The sequence below is a fragment of the Marmota monax genome, unplaced genomic scaffold, assembly GCF_021218885.2.
Source record: "Marmota monax isolate L192 unplaced genomic scaffold, Marmota_monax_Labrador192_F-V1.1 WCK01_AAM20220418_F8-fsc00024, whole genome shotgun sequence".
Taxonomy (NCBI): domain Eukaryota; kingdom Metazoa; phylum Chordata; class Mammalia; order Rodentia; family Sciuridae; genus Marmota; species Marmota monax.
Genome location: NW_026695224.1, coordinates 32293450 through 32313523, shown reverse-complemented (window position 1 = coordinate 32313523; position 20074 = coordinate 32293450). Strand labels below are relative to the sequence as shown.

At 51.6% G+C, this 20074-nt stretch overlaps 1 protein-coding gene across 2 annotated transcripts in view; it reads right to left on the bottom strand.

Moving 5' to 3' along the window:
• Positions 1–20074, bottom strand: part of Cdh13 (cadherin 13) — an 873206-nt gene that overhangs the window by 283146 nt on the left and 569986 nt on the right. For both annotated transcript variants that reach the window (XM_046434914.2, XM_046434915.2), the window contains exon 6: positions 15597–15741. In XM_046434914.2, coding sequence (XP_046290870.1) covers positions 15597–15741 — 145 coding nt within the window. The remainder of the gene's footprint in view (positions 1–15596; positions 15742–20074) is intronic.

The window sequence follows — 20074 nt, the reverse complement described above, 5'->3', positions numbered from 1 at the left end:
CCTGGAGATTAATGCTGTATCTGAGGTGCATGTGATCAAGTTTTTCTCCCATTCTGTAGGCTCTCTCTTCATGTTATTGATTGTTTCCTTTGCTGTGAAGAAGCTTTTTAGTGTGAATTTGTCTCATTTATTGATTCTTGATTTTACTTCTTGCGATATAGGAGTCTTGTTAGGAAGTCAGATCCTAGGCCGATATGGTGAAGATTCATACCTACTTTTTCTTCTATTAGGCACAGGATCTCTGGTCTAGTGCCTAAGTCTTTGATCCACTTTGAATTGGTGCAACCACTATGGAAAGCAGTACGGAGATTCCTCAGAAAACTTGAAATGGAACCACCATTTGACCCAGCTATCCCACTTCTCGGTTTATACCCAAAGGATTTAAAATCAGCATATGACAGTGATGCAGCCACATCAATGTTTATACAGCTAAACTATGGAACCAACCTTGGTGCTCTTCAACATATGAATGGATTAAATATATATATTATATATATCATTAAAAAGTACATGTATATATATATATATATATATAGAGAGAGAGAGAGAGAGAGAGCGCACAAGCACGAGCTAGCTGGGGTCACTAAGGTAGTAGGGAAAATATCAGGAAGACCTTTATGTCTGCTACCTGGGGAAAGCCAATGCAGAGAAAAATAGAGCAAAGGAATAGAGTTAAGATTCTTGACAATGCAGGAAGAGCACCTAGATATAGCCACCCCTGAAGCTGGGGTTAGCATTTTAAATGAGTTCATATATTCTTTTTCCTGCATAACTCACTGGGGCTGAGTTCCCAAGAGATCCTGACAACACTTTGCCTGATTTCACCTCTCTCACCTGGATCTCATGAGCCCTCTCAGCCCCTTTTTAGTCCCCATCACACCCACTCTCCTGTGTTCTCAGATCAAGCCTTAACCTTTCATGTCTTTGTACTGTTCCCTCTGCCCACAGCAAACTTCCTGCTTATCCAGAGGGGATTACCCTAAATCTCGGCTCACCCACCCCTTCTACCTGGAAGCTTCCAGATATTTTCTCTGCCCTCTCGGCCAGCCCTCGACTTACTTTGCTCTTGTTTTCTTGGGTATTTTACTCACCTCTCGCCCTGCTCTCAGCACCCAGCAGACTCTGCTGAAGTGTACAGCGTACAACCTCCCTTCCTCCATTCACCCGGGGCTCCGTTCCAGAGCTGCCCTGTCTGCTCACCTCCAAGGTCCCAGGGTCCCCCAACTTATTCCCTTGCACACGACAGAGACTCCACTGGCATTGGTGGGATGAGGACAATCTGCCATCCACACACATTCCGTTCCACCACGACTGGTGGCTGTGTCACTCCACACTCTGACTGTCCTTGCCAAGAATTGCAGAGACGACCACGGCTGTGTGCCAGCCCCCTATGGCCTGGACCCCGGGGAAGGGGGCGGGGGGCTCAGCTCGTCTTTAAAAATTAATTAGTTCATTCATTAAGAAGCATGCTTATTTCTAATTAACCAGACTTCTATGTAATGTAAACAGATCACAAGTTACTAAACAGCTTCGCCCCGCTCATTGTGCGCCTGGGAGAAATACCGGGAAGCCGGCTGCAGCTAGTCGGTGGGAGGCAGGGGCTCTGGCTTGCATGGGTGGAATTAAAGGAACTAGAGACGGAGTGTGTCAGCTCCCAAGCCCTACCTAGCAATGAAGTCCCCGCTACCCTGTATCACTACAGCCTTTCAGAATGTCAGGAGATGTAAATCCCTACAGCTGCGAGAGAAAGAGTTGATTCAAGCTCTTGTTCTTCAAGCCCACGCACACATGCGTGTCTGTAAACACACACACAGACCCCACGTCTGCATACACACACATGCTGCTCACGTGGCAATGTGGCCGCGTGGGGCTGTTCTGAACAGGATCTGGCTGGTTTGCAGAGGTGGAAGCAGTAAATTCGCACTAGGAGAAGGTGGAGCTTGAGGGAGACAGGAGGCTACATATCATAGATCTGATTTTTTTTTTTTTGGTACTGGGGATTTAAGGGTCACTTAACCACTGAGCAACACCCCACTGTTTTTGCATTTTATTTAGAGACAGGGTCTTGTGGAGTTGCTCAGGGCCTGGGTTAGTTGCTCAGCCTTGCCTTCCAGGCTGCTGGGATCAAAAGTGTGTACCCCTTGTGGGCGGCTATCTGGCTCCTGAGTGAGACCTGCCTGATGCCATCAGAGGCAGAGGAGCCCAGACCCTGTTGATGGACTTCTGCCTTCAGGCATCTCGCTGGTGCACTCTCTGCTTCCTGAAGGGCTGAGAGTCCCAGCTTGACGTTCTTGACACCTTGACAGTGCCAGATGCACAACCCAGGGAACCCCAGTTTGGAGACTGCTCTGTACACAGATATTACATCACCAAGTCAGATGTCAGTGAGCCCAGCAGCATATACGCCAACGGCCGACTTCGTCAGAGAAGAAAATGTGGCCTCTTTAGAGATGTGAAAAAAACAACAACAAAACCCCCCCCAAAAACCCACAAATACGCTCCTCACTTTCCCAGAAGCAAGCACCTCTTCAGACTTAGAAACCAGTGAAATATGGCTTGGAATCTCTTGGAAGGTCACACAGTTCTTTTCTCCCAGTAGTGAAATGGATTCAAGAATACTTCCACCTTGAATACAATATAGGTGTATTTAAATAAGCCTGGGGCACAATGTTGATTTTTCCAGAATTTTAGAATTTGTAGGTCAAAGTGCTGGACTCAGTCTATTTTTCCTCCATTTGAATCATGAGAACCCCATCTTTGCTTTAGGAAAAAAGCAGCAGAGCTTGCAGGCTAATGTGTGGGTGTGTCTATAGCTGGCCCCTCAGCATGCCAAGTCACGCTCCCTCTGTCCCTGGAGGCTGGCTTGGAGGACCATGCAGGCCCTTTGACTTCCTGTTGGGTTTAGGGATGAGGACAGGGGTGGTCGAGGTCAGAACGCTGTGTCCCGCCGTACCTGGGACGAGTTCCCCCAGTGGGCCTAGGTGACCCTCTCCTCACAGGCCTAACCTCCCCTGACCTCCCCAGGACCAGGGATGGCAGCAGCTCTGTCCTGACTGCCTGAGCAGCACCCTGTCCTGTGCCCCGGCCACACAGGGGCCTGTGCTTTGCTCCTCTTTGTGAAACAGACCCTCCTACAACTGCCCGAATCCAATCATGCCTTCTGTTCCCTAGGGGGGTGCTGACACACACAGAAAATGTTTTCAATATCATTTTTCAAATATTTGCTCATGGAAATAACCAAATACTTCCACATTCTGGCTTTGGAAAAGTTTTCGGAGCTAAATTTAAAATTGATGATAAAGATGATCAATTCTATCGATATGACTGTGAACTCTTTAGGGAAATGATCTTAGTGCTTTATTTCTAAAATTGTACAGATTTTCATAAAGATTCCATTTGGCTCTACAAAACGTCTACTGCTTGGCTTCCCTAGACCCACACTCACGGGCAGTGAGGGCGCTCTGTGCTGTCACCCAAGCACAGTTAATGCCATGACCTGTCTGTCCACCCACCTGCAAGTTGTTTCACAGAGAGCAGCGTTGTCTCTCTGTGTCCTCTCACGAGGGGAGGAGACCCAGCCATGGAAGATCTGCATCCCTATTTCTTACCCTGCATTTGGGGCAAGAACGGCCCAGGGCACGAGTTCTGTGCCAAGCACCCTGCCACACAGGACTGGAACTTCTTGGTCTGAGATGACACACAGGTGAAAGGAGCAAGTCTGGGGCCAGACTCCTGAGGTTTGAATCTCAGCTTCCCCTCCCCTAGTCAAGGGACCCTGGTAAATACCCCACAGCCCTGAGACTCAGTGCCCACACTCATAAGGAACTGAACTTCCCTTCCAAGCCTGTCGAAGAAGTGGAAATGAGTGAGCGGTGTGTGTGCAAACCGTCGCACAGTGTAGCCCACAGCGAAAAAGGTGCATCCAACCATCACGAGCAAAGGTGCCCTAGACACCCACACAGGTGGGTCTGGACCACCACAGACAGGGCCTTCTGCCCTCCCAGTCCTCCTGGGCACTGCAGCCTTGAGCCCAGCAGGGCTAGGAGACACCTGCTTATGCCTACTTTGTTTTCTGGCCTGAATGTCAGCAATCTATACGAAAGTACAGTGTCACTTTGTATTTATTATCAGTGTATTTTACATTGACTTTAAAACTTTACCCTAGTTCTAAGAAATGATATGGTCGTAATTATGGGAAGAATATTGTAGGCCTTTCTTAGTTATGTGCTGAGAGCCATAGCCGGGTAGGAATGACGCATGGCATTTTTGGTTGAAAGGTGACGCGGGCAAGCCATTGAGATGATAATGATCATGTTAAGATGTGCATTCAATTGGATATTAGACCCCTGCTGTCCGCCTCGGCCTGCTACTTTGGAGCTCTCGCGGGGATTCCCATTGGTTGGGGAAGTGCAGTAGGAGGATTTCCGGAGGAGGGCTTTCCAGTTGGTATGGTGTGTCCACGTGCGTGGCGTGCACGGGAGTTTTTGGAGGGTCGGGTGCAGAATTATGGGCTCAGCTAACGGGCGGGCGACATGGAGAGGATGTAGCTGATGATTCAGGAATTCTAAAAGCAAGATAGAGGAGAGGCAAGAGAGGCTGGGCATGCAGAGAACAGGAGGGCGCTAAGTCTGGGAGGTCGTTTTCTGAGGGTCTCAGCTCTGTTCTCAAGGTGGAGTTCAAGGACGCCTGCAGGGCGGGGGTCTAGGGGAGTCGGTGGTTGAGCTCACATTTCACCTTGACTTTGGCTACACGATGGATATTTTGTGTGTGCAACAAACAAGCCCAAGAGTTACAGTTTGGCAATGGCTATCGTTTCTAGAGAAAGGCTAGAAAGCGACCTTAGAGAAGGTGTCTGTGATGGACAGGAGAGGCATCAGGATGAGCAGGGATCTGGTCACGCTGAAAGGGGAGGCAGGTCTGGAACCGTGTGTGTATAGTGGCAAGGTACATTCAGGAAGGCACAGCGGACTTTTTGCTGGGAAGATACACCACCATCAGAAAGAGAGTCAATTTTCAAATGTTTAAGAAAAAAGACAATTGGGAATGTTTGAGGTGGCTCAGATAAAAGAGTTGAGGAGTGAAGACACATCCTGGATTTTGCCTTATAGCAAGCAATCTGATTTTTTCCACAGTTAGTTACCATGTAGGAAAGGAAAACTATCAGAATGAGGATTTGGGACAATAATACATTAAACACACAACACATCTGCTTCATATTTGTCTCACACGCGCGTGTGGAATTATGAGGGTGCAGGAAACAGGACATGTGAGGCTCAGGCCATTGTGATGAGACTAATTGCTGAGCTTATAAAATAAGCATAGTAAGGTCCATATTAAAAGAGCATTTCCACGAGTTTGCAGAGCACCAGATCAATACGCAAAATCAATTGTATCTCTATTTAATGGCAATGAATGATACAAAATGAAACTAGGAATGATTCAATTTATAATAGAATCAAAAAGTAAAATACTTAGGAATATAACACTGCAAGACGTGTATGTTGAGAACCACGAGGCATTGGTGAGGAATATTCGGGATGTGAGCCATGGAAAGGCACCCTATGTTCATGGACTAGAAGTCCCAATATTGGTAGAAGAGCCAAGCTCTTTGAATTGATCCAAGATCGGCCCGACACAATGCCAGTCGAAATCCCACTTACCTTCTGTGAGTTTCCACAGAACTTAACAAGTTGATTTTACGATTCATACGGAAATGAATTGTGGTGACGACCCCATCCCATCAATGCCCTTCAGAATAGACTAAGGATCTTGAAAAAGAAATGCCAGTCCATGCCACACGGTGCCCTGACTTCCTCACAGTGCCCCGGAGGCTGGATGGATAGGGACCTCGTGCACCCCTCACAGGAAAGGAAACGTGCGCCTGCCTTGGATCATTGTCTGGATGTTTCTCAAATGGTTAACGCGGAGTTACTTCAGGGGCCAGAAAGCCAATTCCCAGATAGCACTCAGGAGAAATGAAAACAGGCCTGACCCTAACTCACCCCGAATGTTCAGAGCATTGTTCACACTCGCAAAACAGCGGTGAGGACCCCCCCACCCATCCCTGTGTAAGTGGGTGAATGCAGTCAAACAATGAAAACTCCAAGGGAAATCTGCTCCATAGATCTTGTTGAGCCACATCAACAAACAGTCAGTACAGATGCCACAGCATGATGCGCCCCAAGGGCATCATCACAGAGGGAGAAGGGGGGGGGGGCTGTGCTGGCCCACCCCAGGGCGGCACAGGTGGGGCGTGGGGGGGGGCAGGAGCCATGGCCACTGTGACAGGATTTCACTGGAGGTGACTGTGCACCCCCCGCTGAGGTGGGCTGCTGCAGGACTGTGACATACACACTGAATTGTCCTTTGCTCTGAAGACCATGCCACGCAGTGTGGGGTGTGCCATGGTCAGGCTGTGGCACCTGCCACAGAGAGAAGCTCCAGGGGTCAAGCTTGCCTGTGTCCAAACGTGGGCCACACAGTCTGCACGGAGACGTGCTAAACCAAGGCGTCTCTTGTCGGGGGTGCTGGGGTGCTGAGTGCCAAGCCGCCCCGGGATCCACATTCCAGACACCCAGGGATCCTGGAGGTGGCGGGGGGCGTGACATTCTAAAACAGATACACCCAGGGAGGTACTCTATATGCCTGTGGCAGGACACTGTCCATGGACACTGAGAAGCTGTGCAGCTGCCACCTGCTAATGGCTAAGGGGCCAGGTTGGGGCTTCTGGTGACCTGTACCAATGACAGTGGCGCTTTGTCCCCGAGCAGGCGCGGTGTCCTGCTGTGTCATTTTCACTTGGCACTGCCCTGTCTGTGACAGGCATCTACCCTGGAACAGGTGGACCATGGCCATGGCAGGAGACTTCTGGAAGCTGGATGGGTCTGGGGCTGCCCACGGGGCCCTCAGCCCAGCTGGGCACCCTCCTCACCTGAAAACCTAAAGCATCTGTGAGGAGAGCTTCACCAGCCTGTGTGGTGACAGACATGTCCCAAGACTGCTCCTGAGGCTCTGGGGGACGGTGCTGGCATGGGACTGCTTGAAAATTACAGGTGGGTAACTGACTTAAAATCGAACTTCTGCTAGTTGTTAGTTTATGAGTCCTGGCTTTTACTTACTCCTGCTTTTTGGTTGTGTAGCGCGGGTTACTCGTGGCTGGTGTGTAGACAAGATAACACAATCACATGCCATATTAGTTTTCTATTGTTGTTGTTGTTGTGAATTGCCACAAACTCAGTGGCTGGGGACAGCATGTGTCTGTGAGTCAGAGGCCTGGGCTCAGTGCGGCTCACGGTGGACTTCCTGCTCAGGGACTCAGAAGCCAGCATCAGGGCGGCGGGGAACAGTGGTCCTTACTGGAGACTGTGGAGACCCCCCCCAGTTGCTCATTCAGGAGTGGCAGAGCGCTCCCTTTGCGCTCTCACTATGCAGGTGGCCCTCCCGTCTCTGCCTGTGACAGGCTGACCCCTCTGCAGCCCCTCGGGATGTGAGACCCCTGAGCCTCCTTCCCCTCCTCTCTCCTGCTCTCTTGCTCTCTTCTTTTGCTGATTTCTGTTTGGCTGTTTTCCTGGTTGGTGGATCCCAATTGTGTACATTTACGGGACGCCACGTGATGCTTCGATGCATGTAAACAATGTGGCGTGATTAAATCCAGCTAATGAACCCATCCATCATCTCAGGAATCCTGTCATTTGTGACAGCGTGGGTGGACTTGGAGGATGTGATGCTACATGAAACAAACCAGGCAGGAAAAAGGTGACAAAGCAACACCTGTACACACACACACACACCTGCACACACACACACACACTGTAGGTAAGCAGATGCCCTCCAGGCTGTTACCCTAACACCACCATGGGGTTGGAGGAAGGGCAGTGGAGGCTGCAGACGGGAGCAAATGGAAGCGCACAGGAGGAGGAGTCACCTGGGACTGAGTTTAAACCTGAGCGTCACCCACCAGCTGTGTGACCTTGGGGAAGTAACCTAACCTCCCTGAGCATCTGTTCAACAGTTGCAGAATCTCCTGAAGACCATCAGTTCCACTCCCTGGCAGGTACCTCACCACTCCTATCGAGGCTCCTGAGAGCTGGCTGACTTCCTCCTGTGCCCCAGTGACCACCAAGTACAGGACACGCTGCTCATCAGCTGGCCTCCTGCTGGCCTGTGAGCTGGGTGTAGCCGGCCCCTCCCCAAGCGCAGCCTGCCTGGCGCATAGCGGGCCCTCTGGAGATATTTGTTGAAGAAATGAACAAACTGCCAATAAAGACAAACATTTATAAAAGGAATAAAAAGGGGAGTTTACAGAGATTCAGAATTTCTGGCGCTCGCGACTATTTGTTCACAGAATGTATTTATCATGGGCCTGGGACTGCGGAAGACTGAAATTGAGGGGTGACAGCAAACCACGGGGTCCCTGCCCGAGAGCTGGTGGCTGAGGACACTGCTTTCCTCTCCCCTCAGCCCACGCGGGAGTGAGAAGCCTATTAGGGCGCTGACCGCACGTGCTTATCTGAAGAAGGCCCCGGACAGCGACCTAGACAGCGAACCAGCCAACGTCCAGCAGCCCCATGTGTCTTCTCGCCATTCCTGGCGCCAGCCTGGTCCAGGTCATGGTCATCTTTGGCTTTGAAGGCTGAAATGCCCCTGTCACCCTCCTTTCCTTCTCCACTGAGTGGCACACGTTTTCTTGTACCAGTGGGATCAGATGTGACCACTCTCCTGCTTAAACCTCCCCCAGGCCTCCTGCTAGGGGACAACATGACCCCAACCTACAGGCCTGGAAACCAGTCTGTGGACTTTTGTGCAAAGCATCAGAGAGTGCATAGTTTGGGCTCCGTGGAAGGTACAGTCTCGGTCCCGGGCACCCAGTCCTGGCAGCATCACAGGGAAACAGACACAGTCAGTGTGTGGAGGGTGGGCAGGGCCGGTCCAATACCACCTGATTTTAGAAACAGGCAGGGGCCAGACCTGGTCCAGGGCCTCATCTGTTGACTCTTGCGCAGACACCCTGCCGGGCCTGCCTCCGGGAACTCTCCTGGGCTTGCTCCTACGTTTCCCAGCCACGGGGCCTCATGCCTGCCCCTCCTCTGCCACTCCTGCCCCCAGACCTTGGCACATTCCGGTACCCTACCTGCAGCACCTTCCTCCAGGCCCTGCCTCCTGGGCTCCCTCGTCACTGGGCTCAGCGGGGCCCCTCCCTGACCTCGCCTTCATTCTGTCACCTCACCTGGCTCTACCTTACCCAAAGGATCTAAATTACCTTTGTTCATTTAGCAGATTCTCCCCTCCTTGCCACACACCATAGCTGTGCTGGGAACAGAGTCCTGGAGGGCCTTGTCACCCCCATCCCAGCACCTAGAATGTGACCCAGCTGGTAGCAGCCGCCCAGTGACCACGTGAAGGAATTCCTCAAACGAAATGGTGATAAGGAGCTTATTGAGATAGAGCTTTCCCTGAACCTGCAGCGCTCGACGCCTCGTGGACCTGCTGTTCACCCTCAGCGGCAGCAGGAGCTCCCCGTGCTGCAGAGAGGGGACCCTCGGGCATGGGGCCGCTTCCCGGGACATCCCGGGTGCTCTCCTGCCACAGCTCGGGGCGCTCTACTCTGTATGCTCACTGCCACCCGATTTCCATTCGGACTAGACATTCCCGTCAGAGTTATTCTTTGAAAAGGTTGTGGAAAGATCAGTCGCTTTCTGAAGCTACCGAAGCTGCTTTACCCTGTCTCCACTTTGAACTGTTGTTTTAATGGAGTTAATTAAATTTACATCTTATTTTCAAATGTTTGAGGCCACAAATCCTCTCCCAAGTGAAGAGTGGAGGAAGGAGGGCTTCCTGCCCACATCTGAGCACCTCCTAAGACTAATGCACGGAGCTGCCCCATGTCTTCTTTGATAGGGAAGCAAATGATGTGATCCCGCGGGCCGTGTCCCCCAGAGCCCCTGAAATTCAAGTCTACCTAGTGACACTGGCAGTGGGGAGATGGGCACACAGCCTGGCCTGGGAATGAAACCTCAGGGTGGAGAGGAGGGCCATTCAGGAAGCAAAGTGGTGTCCCCAACCCATCCCCAGCCCCAGGGATGTACAGTCAACTTAGGGTCAAAGGGGACTATGGGAAAGAGAAGAGAATCACAAGCATCACTCAAATCCAAATCAAACTGCCAAGGCACATCCTCCGTCCTCAGTCCCACTTACATGAATTCATACTAAGTAAATTGTCACCAGACAGAGAAGGGATTCTGCTCCCTGCAGAATTGATTGAAAGCGAGAGCATCTTTGGTCCTCAGGGGACTGGATGACTGGCAGATGGTGGAGCTGGACCTAGCTGTTGGCAATGGCGATGCAGCTCAATGTTCGTTGATTAACAAAAGCTTCCCTGGGACCCGTGGTGGAGAGTGACTTGCAGAAAGGCAGGTGCAGTAAAGCTGCGGACCTGCCTCTCCCTGGGCAGAGATGCCAGGGCATCTGCAGGGTCTCCCAAGGGCCACCATCTCTGGTGAAATGTGGTATGATTGCACTTTTTTTTTTCACTTTGAAAAGCTAAAAAAATGTTGCATTTAAAAAAAGTTTTAATTCTTAGAAATCAAACAACATGGCTGCACACCCAACGTTCCAGAAGCCCTGGGATCTGCTGGGACAGCCAGAAGGAAAGACGTTTTAAGTTTCTGAAAATATCAGTGAAGACAGGCTTGACCGTAGGTGGCCTGAGACCTGCGTCCCATGGGAAGAGGCAACCGTGAAAGGACCTTAGTGCCAGGCCAACCCAGCAAACTGAGGACGCTGCTTCCCTGAGACAGGCGCCAAATGTCAGCTGTCAGATGTCACAGTCATCCTTACTTAGTGCAAGCCACCCTGGGAAATAGCAGCTGCCAGGCAGTTTGAGCCCCCAGGCAGCCTCCCTGAGGGGCCACTTGATGGGCCATTTCCCTCCCGCCTGCCTGGTGGGACTTGTTTAAGGATTAAGGTGATTTGTGTCCGGAGGAGGAGAGACCCAGGTAATCCTGGGAACAATAAAGGGCAAATGGGTCCTGCCCTCACATCACCTCTCCAGAGAGGGCCCTTCCCTGTAAGCCCAGGTTCCGTCCCTCCTGGGATAAGCAGCCAGCCTGGCTGTGACCTAGCTGTTGCGCCCATCTCCCTATATGGCATGAATACAGGAGGGGCTAAGTGCCCTCGGCCCAGAGAGCGGCACAGAGGGGTGCTCAGAGTGCCCCCGAGGGCAGGCAGGATAAACACCACTGTGGCCTTTCTCAGTCACGGGGTTGGAGACCAAGATGGTCCTCGCATTGCCTGTCTCCCCGACAGCCCTCAGGGCTGCTCCCCCTGCCTGGGGCAGGGATCTCCCAGTTGCCCCGGTGGCCTTCCAAAGAGGCTGGGGCAGGGCAGAAGGCAGAGCCCAGGCCAAGCCCATGGCCCCATGCAGTATCTTGCTGCAAGGGCCCCTGGGAGCCCCAGCTCCCAGTTTGCCCTGTGCATGGCCGAGGTTGAAGTGCTGCTGGGAACCGTTCCTACCCGGTGTCTCCTCCTTAGTCTGGGGGACAGGCATCCCAGCGCTGATCCTTGGCTGGAATAACTCTGCAGTGTGTGCTTGATGCCACATCCCCAGAGCTCCCCCAAGGCTCAAGCTGAAAAGTCTACTCTGCTAGCCACCTTAATGTCGCACCTTCAACCGGCTGGCCTGTTGTCCCCTGGTGCCCCTGCACCTCCCTGGTGAGCCGCACGCCCTCACGGGGTCTCTTCTGGAGGAAGCCCTACCTGCCTTTTGCTCCTCATGGGTAGCCCCTCACAGAGGTGCCCAGAAGGCCACCCGTGGCAGGAACACCTGTAAGTCGGTGCTGATAGGCTCCAGGGGCCTTGGCACTGTGCCTCCAGAGTTCCCAAGGCCCTGTCCTCCTCCTGCCACTGCTCGTCATGTCCTGCAATGCCTTGGACATTCAGAAAACACCAGTCTCCCACAGAGTTCTGGCTGTGGAGCCCCCAGAGTCTGGCTCGGGCCCCATAAATCAATGCCTTGTGACGCTATGAAAGGAGCAGCTCGTGATCCGCTAAGTTCAAAGACCATTATTTTCTGTTGATCTGCCTTCATGCAGGAGTGATTCCCCCAAATAACACCCTGGAGTTTCGCACGGAGCTGCTGGGAATGGTCTCCTGTCTGCACGTACAGATAAATACGGGTGACCTTCCTCCGTGATGGATCGGCGCTGATGGCATTCAGGTACATGGGGACATGGAAATGATGCCTGTTTGTGGGAGATGAATTCGCCTCGCCTTCACACTAACTGTGTGTCCCTTAGCTTTACCTGTGCTGAAGGGTACACTGTCAGAATAAAAAGAAGAATCGCAGGATTAACAATACACCAGCGTTTCCTGCACATTTATTATGCTCTAAGCTCTGGGTGAGGCACTGTCTCGCTTGTTCCTCCCTCAGTCTCCAAGGCGGACACTAGTGCGTCCACCCCCTCGTACAGACAGGGCAGCTGAGGCTTCCAGAGGTCCAGAAACTGGCCCGAGGTCTCGTCTCGCTTAGAAGCTGAGCAGAGTGGCCAACCCAGTGCTGGGCCCGGTGGAGAACAAAGACATGGAGCCCCACGTGCCACAAACGTTAAAGGTTTCAAGATGGTGACAACAGGGCATCAGGAAAGCAGGGTCCTCCTGAGCATGAGGCTTTGTGAGGCTGTGTGGCCACACCCCGTGCAGGTAGTCATGGGTCTGTGGGCTCAGGAGAGTGCGTGGGCCATGACGAGGGCCTCGGGTCTATCCTATGTGCTTTGGAGAGGGGCAGCAGCTGGCCTTCTACTGCGTGGTGAGCCTGGCGATCTGGCAGAAGTGCTGGTCATTTCCTGTCAGGATGCGAACCAGCTGATCCAGCAGAGCTGCATGGTACCCTCCCCTACAAGCCAGGCCTGCAAAGAGCCCATGATGCCAGCCAGGGAGCTGAGAAGGACCCAGGGGCCAGGCGGCCCTTGGGTGTCTCAGGTTCAAACAGGAACAGACGTGATCCATTATGCTCAGACCTGGAGCAGGCTCTGAGCAGGACAACCGCGCACACGTGGCCAGAATTTCCCCACAGAATGGAGGCAGATTGGCAGCTGCCTGTCAGCCAAATGAGCATCATCTACCCCATTCTCTCTCCCTCATCCTGGCTCTTGGAGAGGCGGCGGCCAGCTCCAACACAGAGCGTGGTTTAAAGAGCTCGTGCCCCGAGCCAGAGACCTGCACACGGATTCCCTCTCCTCCATCAGCTGCCCAGTGTGGGCGCGTTTCCAAACCTCTGTGAGGTTCAGTGTTCTTATCTGTAAGATGGAGATGGGGGTGTCCATCTCTCAGTAAGGCCCGGCTGGTGGGGGAAGTGGCACAGTGGATCAAAAGCCCCTGGCACCCAGCAAGGGTCTAATTCTGAGCAGTGACAGTCCCAGGGCCATTTTCATCATGAAGTGTGTGGGACAGGTGCAAGAGCATGTGACCAGGGAAGACCAGACAGAATATCGAGATCCTCCCCGAGCTCTTACTTGTGGTTTGGAGAAGTCTCGGGGCTCTCCACGTTCAGCATCCTTTCTGTAACGTGTCTGCTCAACACTCCCGACACGCAGGATTCTAAAAGCCACAGATGAGCAGGGTGCTGTGGAATTGGGAGAGGCAGCCCTTCTGATGGCCCGCCATGGTTGGCATAGGTTGAAACTGGTCTGGGCTGGGGAGGGGCAGGAAAGGGCCTGCTCCCGGCTTTCCCAGGTTTGCTCTGTGTCATGGAGTCCACGGCCATATCTCCTGAAGCTCTCCTACAGGGTGCAAAGTAATCTGAGTGGTTTTCCTCCAAAAGCTTTCTATAAAATTTCCACATTCATGACCTGAATGTGACCCACTCCATTCCGATTCCTCCTCTAGAGATAAACCCAGGGATCCTGAAGAGAGAAAACCAGGCCAAGCTACGCATCGTCAGTGACAGCTACTTTACACAGATGCCCAAGCCCGGCGCGTGGCTTTATGGGATAATACCAATCACAAATCAAAGCTCCAGCGTTTCCATGTTCCTGAAGATGTCACTACCCCTAATGGATAGCTCTGTGCTTTAAGAAATCCAGTGTGCTTTAAAGATTCTATTTTTCTTCAAAAATATGACATGTATATGAAACAATCTGATGCTCTTTCCTAAACCTTAAGAAGGACCAGGTGGGAGGAAGTTGGCCGTCATCTAATCACCCACGCAGAACGCACAAAGCCGTGCGTGCTCACAGCGCCCAGGATGTAGCCTCTGCCACTCTCGGTGAGAACACCTTTCCTGCACAGGCGCATTCCAGAGCCCCAGCTACAAGGCCCAGGGGACCTCAGACAGAAACCCGGAATCCTCTGGCTCCACTCCCACCCTGGCCTCTTTAATAGCTGTCCGCATTGCTTCTCCCAGCTTGTTCTGCACACCAGCTTGTTAAGAAGATTTCTGTAAACATCAAACCCAAATTCCACGGGCTCTGTCACTGAAGCCCTCTCTCCGTCAAGAGCAGCACGCAGCCTGTCTGCCCTGATGGCATCTGATCCGGGCTGTTGTTGCTCCTCTGCTCCATCCCCCCCACCCCAAACACCCTCTGCACACAAGAGCACACTGGGAAGGGAGAGGGTCGCTCCTGCCCTTGGGGGTTCTCATGAGGTGCCAGAGACCCAGCTCCCAGAAGCTGAAGGGAGGTTTCAGGCACCTTGCATATAATTATTCACCTGGCAGTCTGGGAAGGTTGCCATGGCAACGCTTCCTGAGCCTCCACATCTACATGTCACTGATACATCCCATCAGTTCAGCAGCAAGGGAAAAAACCGGCCAAGCAGTCCTCGGGCCCCCACTGCCCTGACTCTGTCACCTATGGTTTGGGCATAATCTTAGACCCGGAGACAGTGGTCCTTTTACTAAAAGTGCCTTTCACTCAAGCGTATCTTAAAGCTTAAAATCAAAGTCCGGCCTAATAGGGATTTTCCTCCTTTGTTCTTCCTTCTTCTAGCACCGGACGCGGGAGTGGCTTCTGCTGTTGGTCACATGGTGCTTTAATCAGTATGTTCTGGGCCAAGAAAGGGAGCTCTAACTTCTAAAGCCTCCCCAGGAAGGTGGACCTGGGGACGCGATCGCAGGGAGCTCCCTGGTACCCAAGTGACTCAATAACACCAGGCACGCGCTTGCCTCTGGGCCTCTAACTGAGCAAAGCTTCCTCTGTGCACATCTCTAAGGAGAGGGAAAGGAGTCCTACCTGCTTCACCATATTGTTCTCATTAAAAGGCGACAATGAAAAGAAATAACAGTTCTCTGGCCTCACCGTATCACAGCGCTGTGCCCTACCCTGCCCTGACACAGGTGGCCGGATATCACACGGTGCTCAACACCAGCTGAGCATCAGAGACTTGGAGGTGGTCATCCCAGAGGACCCCTGCAGGGACAAGGGATGACACTTTATAGCTCAGAGCCTCATCATTTTGGGCGGCCTTCCACCCAGGGAAGTGCTGTGTCAATGCTGGTGCAGGCCCCTGAGTTAGGACAGCAGGACAACAGTGTCTGGAGTCCCTGAAGACCACAGAGGGCCACTGTCCAAGCTATCACGCTGACGCAAGGCAGCCCGACGTACCTGTGGGCGACCCCTCCATGACGTGGCCGATGTAGGGGCCTTCCCGGAAGGTTGGCCTGTTGTCATTCTGATCGATCACGATGATTTCCAGAGGCACGGGCCCTTCCAGGGTTTTGCCGTTGACATCAGTAGTCTCCACGAACAGCTGTTGGGCAAAGAGAAAGGGGGAGAAATAAGGCCTTAACTCGTTATGAAGACTGAAATCTGGTTCCCCAGAGAAAGTAGGTTATGTCTGCAAGATTATGAGCCCGTGGCCATATTCAAACTTTGGTCTCAGTGGACAGGCACTGGGAGTGGAATAGAGACCAAACATCTCAGCACAGAAGGCAGAGATCAGCTCATGTTAGATTCCCCTGGGAAATTACAATTAATTCACCAAATATGCGAAGAGTGTTAAAAAAAACCAACTCACAATCAACCCTAGCTGAGAAAATGTGCTTACATTGTTTTTGTTTTTCCAACATCATTATTCTTAAAAGGAATGTTATGCTAATAAAAGTATTTGACTAAGCATTTATGAACGGAGCCCATTAAGGGATGAGCTTGAGTGTTTACGCTGATGTTCAGGAGAAATGCACGCCAGGCAGTGTTTTAGAAGACGTGGCTCATGCAGGAAAGCCAGGATCTGCAGGGCCCTGAGTGGGACCTCGAGATTCCTGCCCAGCGGGCTTTCACCAGGTCCTGGGATTCCCCAGGCCCATGAGGCACTTCCATAGAGAGCTGCCTTCGGATCCCAAGGAAGGCAGCGCCCAGACCCAGCTGTGCTGGGTTAGAAGCAAGGAATTACGCCATGGCATCCCCTGAGGACTCAGGGACTTCGTGTTCCCATCTTCTGTGCTCAGTTCTGCCTTTGCTGCACTTGGCAAGAACAGCCACCCTTCTTGGGTGAGTGCTGTTCCCGGCAAAGGTGGCAGGCAGCAGTGTTTCAGTGACAAAAAAAAAAAAACAGGCATTTGCAGTCAGAACTCTGGGGAAAGGGTCTGCATTTTGGATCCCAGCACAAGAGGGCGCCCTCTGTGACCTGGAGCAAGACCCTCAGCTGTCAGTTTCCTCATCCATCAAATGGGCCAACAGAAAGATCATTAGAGTCATAACAAGCAGCTGTGGGCAGGTGGCCCTAATCACTCACTCAGTCCTCACAGTGACCCCACGGCCACTTTTGGGTAGGTTTCAGAAGTCAGCAAATGTTAATCCGGGGATTCCAGTTTGACCTTGCGAGGCTACCTCCAGGTCCAGGGTCAACCATCATAACGATATGTCTAAGCACCTCTTGTAAGGCCTGGGACAGAAGACTTCTCAAGAACACTAGCTGGGGCTATAGTTGCCACTGCTATGATCAATGCTATTGTCAAATTATCCCAAATTCAGAAATGAAAGAGAACCGTGGAGACAAATCAGTACAGCCATCCCCCACCTGGTGGTATTGTAGCCCTTCAGAAAGTAGCTCGACAAAATTCAACAAAACCACGAAGGACTGGGGCACTTTGTTCCATGTTGCTATGACTCCTGGTCCTATCTGAGTGGCATTGTTTGGAGGGAAATATTTGCTGCAGTGTTATTTCTTATAAAAGCCTACTAGTCACCAGGTAAAAGTCCAGTGGAAGGGGACGAGCTGAATTCATGTCAGTGTGGCAATGTGTTAGTCTGTGGCCATCAGGAAAAAATAATTAAGCTGCGTTGATCCTTTAGAGCACTGAGTAATGCACAGAACGACAAGTACCTGGCGCAAACGGGGTGCACAAGGACGAAAGGGTTGGCGAGTCCAAGCGACTGTGAGCGGGAAACCAGGTGAGTGGGGAGGGAATTGTCTTCTTCGTTGTTTCTTTAGCATGACTTCATCTTTACTCTCATCAAGCAAATTCACACACACTCACATACATGCACACCCGAGCACACACACCATCTTGATTTCTGGAGCAGATAAAATAATGTAAAGTTACCTTATAAAAAAATAAATAAATCGGCAGAGCCTTCTAACATCTGAACCCAAAGGAGATCTTACAGAGAAGGAATTTTACATTTTTATGTTTTTTTGAGAGCTATTATGAGAATAATGAAAACAAAAAATCAATCACAACAAAGCTTTGGGGGTAATTTCATGCTATAACAAAGTTATGGCTTTTTGTTCTCTCAAAATAGCCAAGGATTCGACTTTAATTTGATCCAAAATCCTTTGTCTAAAGATAACAAATATCTTGTATCTGAGCCCTGAGCTTCCACATTCTTTAAGATTTGGCCAGTGTCATAAAGCACAGGAGAGACAGAGAATCAGGATCCACATTGCCAAGTGAACGGGTACATTGAAACTGGGAGGGGCCGATCCCAGACCCTTGCCAACATAATGGGAAGACAAATAGACAATAAGGAGATAGGGCTGAGTAGGAAGAGCACAGAATGTCAGGCTGAGTTTCAGAAAACCCATTATGTAAGTAGACAACCTGCCAGTATTTTATGTCACAAAATGAGCCAGAGTTTGATTGTCAGGGTCGGTTTTTTTTTTTTTTACAAAAATAAACAGAAACCAAGAATTTGGGATCATGTCAAAAAACAGCCAACTACTCCTAACTGGCATTTCCATATATATATATAGTAGTTGGACCCAGTATCTTTATTTTATTTATTTTTATGTGGTGCTGAGGATAGAACCGTGCACCTCACATGTGCTAGGCGAGCACTCTACAGCTGAGCCACAACCCCAGCCCCACATTTCCTCATTTCAAAAATAACAAGAAATCTTTGAGGACTTGCAGTGCTGTGCTGAGGCTGGGGCATGATGTCTTCTGAATCAGCACTTGGCATGGTCCTGTGGCAGGGCTTTCCTGCTGCACTCTGGAGAAGGTGGTGCACATGGAAGGTGGCAGCACCTGGGCCTGGTGCCAGGGAATGCTGGCACATTCCATATCCTGAGCATGGAGATCCGGGAGGCATGGGAGGCACACTGGGCTGTGCTCAGGGGCCTGGTACCACATCTTCCTGGTGTTTTGGACCGGGTTTTACAGGGCACAGTCCCCAGGAGCCCTCCTGTCCGTCATCAGTGCAGCCTTCCCAGCGGCCTCAGGAGTCCAGTGCTAGGCAGGGAATGAGCCAGGGAAGCGCCTGATGCCGCTGGGTTCCCACCCAGCTCTTGCTTCCAATGCTCAAGAGGCCAGGCTTGACCTTTACTGGAACTAGCAGGACTCTTTTTCCTTGTAAAATAATTTAGTCAAGATATTCTTCAAAGTCACTATTGGTGGTGAGGCATTCTGAGAAACTAGAGAGCAAGACCCAGGCACTTGTGCATTGACCATTTGGCTCTAAATGTGGCCCAGAGGGTGGCTTCTCCAGGGACCACAGTGGACATGCAGAACTCATCCTGTCTTCAGCCCAGGCCTGCTCTCAACCTGGCCTCGCCGTCAGCCAGCAGGCCCTTCCTGCCCTGGCCACCCAGTAGTTGTGGTAGGACACCTGTGCTGCACCAGTCACCTCCCAAAGACACCCTCCCCCCACCTCTACCACCTCTGGGATGGGCTCTGCCAGGTCTCACCAAGGCCGGCACAAAAGGCACCCAGTAGGTCTTCCTGTAGGACCACTCTGGTTTGAGCACTCTGTTCTTTACAGGGAGTACACGGTTGCCTTTTAAATTTGTATTTAGAAATGTGACCCCTAACACACACCTTCAATGGCTTCTTGTCCCTCTTAGGATAAACAGCAAATGCCTTTTTTGATAAATCCTTCTGTAATCTGGTTCCAGCCATGTGCCCAAGCCATTCCATATCACAAGAGGCCCCTACCGAGCCTTACTGTCGGGCTACACTTGCCCCTGCAGATCCCCAGCTCCCGACGTCCCTCCCAGCACAGCTACTGTCACACACAGCCCTCCTGCTGCACATGGGCTTCCCACTGGAGCCCTGCTCATCCTTCAGACCCAGCCCCAACATGACAGAGCTCGCCCTCCCCTGCAGTGGCTAGGGAGCCCCTGGTGTGTACTCCTGCAGCCCCAGAACCCTACAGCCCTTTCCATGATATGGGGCCAATACTCACTGGGGTGATGATTATGTCAATAGCATCTGGCCCCAGGAAGGCATGGTTTGGTGGATGTCCCTGCACATCAGTGACCCCCTAGTCCCTGGTGTGGCACACCACAGGCACTTCATGTGATGCTGCTGGCACAAAGCTCTCTTCTGAAGAAGCGATACCTCTTTAAGGGAATGCAGTAAGAAGTTCTGGCCTCAGCTGTGGGCATCTGTCCCTGCTCTCCAACTTGGCATAGGGGGCTGAGTCGGCCCCACGCCAGGGGCCCTGGGCCAGTCAACTCAGTGGTCTTAATTGACCAACAAACCTCCAGAGGTGAACACCATCAAAGTGCATCAAACTGATGACTTTTTAAAAGAAGGGAATTAACTTTTATTTGGCATTTAATCTATGAGCATTCAATACCGTGGGCTCCATGCGACCTGGAGAAATTCTTGATGCAAAAAAATAAAAAAAGTCAGCAAGAG